The following is a 7,399-nucleotide window of genomic DNA, read 5'->3' on the forward strand; positions in this document are numbered from 1 at the left end:
GCTAATGGTCATAATGTTCCAATTGAAGGAGTAGGTAGCATAAACTTGTTTAGCAAGAAATCTAATGCTTTCTATATGCCGAAGTTTACCTCGAATTTGCTTTCAGTCAAGAAGACAACTAGAGATTTGAATTGCCTTGCTATTTTCAGTCCTAACGATGTGAAATTGCAGGATATTAAGAGTGGAAATGTATTCGGACAAGGAGGCACGAAAGATGACCTCTATGTGATTGAAGACACATCTCTTAGATCGAGTTTAAATAATTCTGTTTCTAATAATGTTGCTTCTTGTATTGTTGCAAACAATGTTAAATCTTCGGTTGTAATGTGGCATAATCGACTTGGACATCCGTATTCTAGAGCTTTAAATTTGCTTTTACCCGGTCTTTCATATGATTGTGCTAAATGTGAAGCATGCATTCTAGGCAAACATTGCAAAGTAGTTTTCCCAAAATCCAATACCATTTACGAAAAGTGTTTTGATCTTGTGCATTCGGATGTTTGGACTTCACCTTGTGCATCTAGAGATAATCATAAGTACTTTGTCACATTCATAGATGAGAAATCAAAGTATACTTGGGTAACTTTGCTTCCATCTAAAGATAGAGTCTATGATGCATTCATAAATTTTCAAACCTATGTGACTAATCACTTTGATGCCAAGATCAAAATTCTTAGAACAGATAATGGAGGCGAGTACACGAGTACTAAGCTCAAGATGCATTTGGAGAAATGTGGAATTCTACATCAAACAAGCTGTCCTTACAACCCTCAACAAAATGGTGTTGCCGAGAGGAAGAATAGGCACTTGATGGAGGTGTCTAGAGCCATGCTATTTCACAAGCACATGCCAAAACGGTTTTGGGGAGATGCGGTTATGACGGCATGCTATCTCATAAATCGAACACCAACTCGTATCCTTAATGATAGATCACCATTTCAAGTACTAACCAAGCAAAATCCTAACATTGATCATTTAAGAGTGTTTGGTAGTGTTTGCTTTGTGTTTGTGCCAGGTGATTTAAGGAACAAGTTGGAGCCCAAGAGCACTAGGTGTGTGTTTATAGGATACTCAACTAGTCATAAGGGATACTGTAAGAATTGAAGAGGAATGTGTTAGAATTGTAGCCAAGCGAGTTTGAAATCGTGTGGAGTGTGGAGTGTGGAGTGTGTAAGTGATTGAGAGAGAGAGAGTTGGAGAAAGAGATATTTTCTCTTCTTACTAAAACAGAAACCTAGTTACAATCTAATTATAGACAACTTTACACTAGAATATTCTCCTAAGATACTCTACACATTTACAAAGAGAGATAGTGACATCTCCTAAGCTGCACATGTGACTTCTCCCACTTGTGCAACTCGCCCAACGGCTCCAAGGAGGAAGGATCTCGAAGACTTGAGGCCATGTGACCGTTGGAGGCTTCCCTTGGATGGACCGGGCTTGATATTCCAATTGGTTGTACGGACGGCCCGCTTGGTTGATGGTACGGACGGTGGTGTGCTACTTCATACTCCCCCTCAAGCTTGACTAAGATTATCGGTCAACCATGACAACATAGGCACCCACCTCATTAAAAACCTTAGTATAGAAAACCACTTGGGAAAAACTATACATAAGGGAAAAAGAGTGTAGGTGCCAAGTGAGGAGCCTATGGCCGAGTGACATCCATAAGGCCAAGTTTTGGGTGAATGTATTCACACACTTGAGGGCTTGCTGCTTTGGTGAGGATGTCAGCAAGCTGTTCTATGCTCTCGGTATGGCACGGTAAGACCACTCCAAGCTTGATTTGCTCGCGAACCTTATGGCAATCTACTTCAATATGTTTGGTCCTCTCGTGAAATACTGAATTGGTTGCTATATGGATGGCAGCTTCGTTATCGCAGTGCATTGTGATCGGCTTTGTTGACTCAATTCCAAGATGTTTAAGGAGAGTCTTGAGCCACATTAGTTCTGTCGTAAGCTTTCTCATGGCTCTATATTCGGATTCGGCACTTGAAAGTGATACAACCTTTTGCTTCTTGCTCTTCCACGTGACTAGGTTACCACCAAGGAACGTGCAGTAGCCTGTTGTCGAGCGTCGGTCTTCACGATCTCCAGCATAGTCGGCGTCACAATAGCCTACTATTTGGGTGTTCTTGTTGCGCCCCATCCAAATGCCTTGTACCGGTGAACCTTTGATGTACTTGAGGATCCGGGTCAGCATGTTCCAGTGGTACACGGTAGGATTCTTCATATGCTGGCTTACCTGATTCACAGCAAAACAAATGTCAGGCCGTGTAATGGTTAAGTAGATAAGCTTACCTACTAGCCGTCGGTAGAGGCTAACATCCTTGAATGGGGCATTGTCAAGCTCCCCCTGTCCTCCGGCCTTATAGTTCTCTTCAAGGGGTGTTGACACTGCCCTAGATCCTAATTTTCCTGTTTCACTCAATAAGTCAAGTGTATATTTCCTTTGAGACAAAAATAATCCTTCACTTGATCTATAAACTTCTATCCCAAGAAAATATTTCAACTTTCCAAGATCTTTAATGTCAAATACTGATTTCAAGAAGGTTTTAGTGTCCTGAATACCTACCGAGTCACTTCCAGTGATGATGATATCATCAACATACACTAGAATGACTACTATACCTTTGGCACTTGGTAAGGTGAAGAGGGTGTGGTCGGCCTCGGACTTACGAAAACCTTTGTCAAGGAGAGTGGTGCTTAGCTTATGGTACCACACCCTTGGAGACTGTTTCAAGCCATAGATCGCCTTGTTGAGTTTTAAGACCTTTCTCGGACCAATGATGCCTTCTAAACCCAGTGGTGGCCGCATATACACTTCATCTTCAAGTTCTCCTTGCAAGAAGGCGTTCTTCACGTCCATTTGCCACAATTCCCAATCGAGGTTGGTGGCGAGTGAGAGCACAACTCGGACAGTGTGAAGTTTAGCCACCGGAGCAAACGTATCAAGGTAGTCCTCCCCATACGTTTGCGTGAAACCTCGAGCAACAAGGCGTGCTTTATAGCGTTCAATCTCCCCATTGCTCTTATATTTGATAGTGAAGATATATCGAGAGGTTACAGCCTGCTTGCCCTTGGGTAAGTCGGATTCGTCCCATGTGTGGTTTTGAACTATGGCCGTGTTCTCGGCATCAACCGCTTCTCTCCACACCTTGTGATGCTTAGCCTCATCATAGGTCCTAGGAATCCAATTTTCATCAATGTGACCAAGGAACACTTGATGATCCATAGGAAAGTGGGCAAGAGAGCAAACGGCTTGAATTGGATGGGCAACGACCATGTTGTTGTAGTAGACACGAGTGTTCTTCCAATTGGTGGGAGGGAACTTGATGCGTTGGCTACGCCTAAGAGGAACTATGGCTCCAGCCTCAGGGGCAGCACTGTCTTGTGTGACTGGTACCTCGGTTAGAACTTCATCGGTAGGCGACGACTCGACATTGTCTTCCGTAGGTGATTCCTCAGGTGGAGGTGCATCATGAGCAGGTTCCATAGGAGGCTTAGGGTGTGCTGGTGATGTTGGCCCGGCAGGTTCGTGATTGGCCTGATCGTTTTCGATACCTAGCCGCTCAAGAATCACTCGGAGGTTGCGTGTCCGATCGGATGGTGAGGTCGAGAGGTTACGAAGCTCATCCCAGTTCTTCTCATCATAAAACCCTCGTGTCTCCACAAACTTGACATCACGAGATACAAGAACCTTCCTGGTCTCCGGTTCATAGCACTTATACCCTTTTTGTGTTGTAGAGTAGCCGATAAACATACTTTTAGTGCTCTTAGCATCAAGCTTGTCTCGTAGTTCACCTGGTCGCAACACATAGCACACACAACCAAATACTCTTAAGTGATCAAAGGTAGGCGTTGCATTATTCAATACCTCAAATGGAGATATGTCATTAAGGATCTTTGTTGGCGTGCGGTTGATAAGGTAGCAGGCGGCAAGTACAGCATCTCCCCAAAAACGTTTTGGCACCCTTGTATGGAACATCATAGACCTTGCTACCTCCATGAGATGCCTATTCTTTCTCTCAGCCACTCCATTCTGTTGTGGTGTGTATGGACAACTAGTTTGGTGAAGAATTCCATGTTTGGCTAGGTATTGTTTAAACACATGGCTTGTGTACTCTCCACCATTATCTGATCTTAAAATTTTAATCTTGGCATGGTAATGGTTAGTGACATAATTTTGAAAATTTGTAAAGGCCTCAAGAACTCTATCCTTAGAGGGAAGCAAGGTTAACCAAGTATATTTTGATTTTTCATCAATAAAAGTCACAAAATACTTTTGATTTTCTCTAGATAGGCAAGGAGATGTCCAAACATCAGAATGAATTAAATCAAAACATTTTTCATAAATAGTAATAGATTTAGGGAAAACAGTCTTGCAATGTTTACCAAGAATACAAGCCTCACACTCATCATTTTTAAATGAAATTTTAGGAAACATTAATGTTAATGCTCTAGTGTGAGGATGTCCTAGCCTAGCATGTAAGATAGATTCATTAGGCTTAACAATAACTAAATTAAAACAAGATGCAGAAGAAGTAGATAAATTTAAGTCCTCAAGCACATAGAGATCATCCTTAGAACCTCCTTGTCCAAGAACCTTACTTGTCTCAATATCCTGAAAATGAACCTTGTTAGGACCAAATATTGCATAACAATTTAAATCAGTGGTGGCTCTCTTAACTAATAGCAAGTTAGATGTGAAAGTTGGCATATAAAAGGCTTTGGTTTCCTTATCAAACAATTTCAAATTCCCTATGCCTTTAACTGGTACCTTCTCACCATTAGCTATCACAACATTACCATTAGCAGGTTTAATATCACTAATCAACCTAGGATCACTAATCATGTGATGTGATTCACCAGAATCAACAATAAGAGGCTTAGTTTTGTTTAAGGCAAGAAAGGTTTTACCGGAGGCCTCCTTGAGGGCTTTGATGAGCGCATCAAGGTCGGATCGCCTCACCAGCTCGGAGGAGGCAGGGAGTGCAGTTCCATTTCCTCCTCCAGCTTGTTGGTTTCGTTCGGAAGTTGGTGTTTCCCCCGCACCAGCTGCTTGATGGGCTCTCGGTGGTCCTCCGCGGCTTGGTCCTCCCCGGTTAATGCGAAGGTGTGGATGAAGAATCCAGCAGCGGCTCTTGAAGTGGCCAACCTTCTTACAATGCTCACATACTGGTGGGTTCTTGTCATCCGGTTTGTAGTAGCCTCGGTTTGAGGACGCCATCTCGACTTTGTTGGCGGTCACTAGTTCTCCTTTGCTGCCAAATAGACCCATGGAGCCAAGCTCCTTTTGGATTTGGTTGCAAACTTCGTCAAGGCTTGGAAGCTTATCTGACCGCAAGATGTGCTTGATGAGGTCGTTGTAGGAGGGGTTTAAGGTCAAGAGTAGACCAAACACCTTGTCTTGTTCACGCCTCTCGTTCAGTGTGGCTGGATCGATTGTCGCCGGCCTAAGCATCTCTAGTTCAGCCCACAAGGACCTAAACTTCCCAAAATGCTTGGTGAACTCCATATCTTCTTGGTTGAGATTGTTAATAGCCCTCTTAATCTCAAAGATACGGTTGATATTTGTAATATTTCCAAATACGTTCTTGAGAGTGTCCCATAAGTCCTTTGCGGTTTCGAAATAGGAGTAGGCTTCAAGGATAGGGTCATCAAGTGAGTTTTGGATGATAGCTAGGACTCCTTGATCTTCTTGGAACCATTTGTTCCTTTCATCTCCGGCAAGATCCTTGCCTTCTTTGGTGGTCTCGCCACTTGGAGCTTCGCTCGTTTCAACATGGGACCAAAGTCCTCGGCCGCATAGGGCTGTCTTTGTGGTTCTAGCCCACAGTAAGTAGTTCTCTCCCTTGAGAGTAACTGGAACAATCATAGTTTTGGTGGTTTCCATGGTAAACTCGTTGGTTTAAGTGTTTGTCCAACGGTTAAAAAGAGAAAGAGATAGAGAACAAAGAACACAGAGCAAAGAGAGATGATGCGGAAGATTGTGATGGAGATGGAGTCAAGAGACAGGAACAATCTGCTCTGATACCATGTAAGAATTGAAGAGGAATGTGTTAGAATTGTAGCCAAGCGAGTTTGAAACCGTGTGGAGTGTGGAGTGTGGAGTGTGTAAGTGATTGAGAGAGAGAGAGTTGGAGAAAGAGATATTTTCTCTTCTTACTAAAACAGAAACCTAGTTACAATCTAATTATAGACAACTTTACACTAGAATATTCTCCTAAGATACTCTACACATTTACAAAGAGAGATAGTGACATCTCCTAAGCTGCACATGTGACTTCTCCCACTTGTGCAACTCGCCCAACGGCTCCAAGGAGGAAGGATCTCGAAGACTTGAGGCCATGTGACCGTTGGAGACTTCCCTTGGATGGACCGGGCTTGATATTCCAATTGGTTGTACGGACGGCCCGCTTGGTTGATGGTACGGACGTCCGTACGGCCGTACGGACGGTGGTGTGCTACTTCATAGATACAAGTGTTATGATCCGGTTATGAACAGATATTATGTGTCTAGAGACGTCAAATTCATGGAAGATGAGGCCTATTTTGGAGAAAAGAATTGGGAAGGTGTGAAAGACTTGCCTAACTCGGCTTCGGATTGAGCTAAGAGTCTCCAGCACATTTTAGAGCATTTGGATAATGCTAATGGCAATGTGAGCTCTCCAAGTGAAGAAAGAGAGGCCACACCAAATGATAACAACAATGAAGCTCAAGAAAGTGACAACAACACGTTTCAAGAGGCATTGAGCTCGGGTAATCATCAAGAAAGTGGTAAAGAAGACGGGTCAAGTGAAGAAGTGGTAGAGAAGAGTCCATCTAGTGAAGGAGAAGTAATTGGATCCTCAAGTGTTGATGAGACATATCAAGCTCCACAAACAACACAAGATCCGGTCTACACTAGGGAGAACCCAAGAAAGAGCACAAGAGAGAAGAAATCTCCATCAAATTGGAAGAACACAAGAGTATACTACAATTGTCAAGTCGTGGCTCATCCAATACAAGCAACATGTTCGATTGACCTTGTTCCCGAAGAGCATAAGGCATTCCTTAGTAAGCTAGATTTGGAGTTTGTGCCGCAAAACTATGAGGAAGCTAAGGGAATAAAGGAATGGGATAATGCGGTTGAGGATGAAGTTCAACCTATGACAAGGAACCATACATGGGATGAAGAGGATTTACCAAAAGGCAAGAAGTATGTGAGCTCAAAATGGATGTTTACAATCAAGTACAAAAGTAATGGAGAGATTGAAAAATATAAGGCTAGGTTGGTTGCAAGAGGGTTTACACAAACCTATGGTGATGACTATCAAGAAACTTTTGCCTCGGTAGCTAAGCAACATACGGTTAAAGTGGTTCTCTCGTTGGCTACTAACTTGGATTGGATGGCAAA

At 43.0% G+C, this 7,399-nt stretch overlaps 1 protein-coding gene across 1 annotated transcript; it reads right to left on the reverse strand.

Moving 5' to 3' along the window:
• Positions 1–2,108: 2,108 nt before the first annotated feature.
• LOC147929702 (uncharacterized) lies at positions 2,109–5,518 on the reverse strand. Its single transcript, XM_087482329.1, has 4 exons — positions 4,921–5,518; positions 2,986–3,732; positions 2,302–2,418; positions 2,109–2,245 (listed from the first exon to the last, which is right to left on the reverse strand). Exons 1-4 carry the CDS (start codon positions 5,516–5,518, stop codon positions 2,109–2,111), a joined length of 1,599 nt encoding a protein of 532 aa, XP_087338455.1.
• Between the last annotated feature and the right edge of the window lie 1,881 nt (positions 5,519–7,399).

This window comes from Camelina sativa, chromosome 13, assembly GCF_030686135.1.
Source record: "Camelina sativa cultivar CO46 ecotype springtype chromosome 13, ASM3068613v1".
Taxonomy (NCBI): Eukaryota; Viridiplantae; Streptophyta; class Magnoliopsida; order Brassicales; family Brassicaceae; genus Camelina; species Camelina sativa.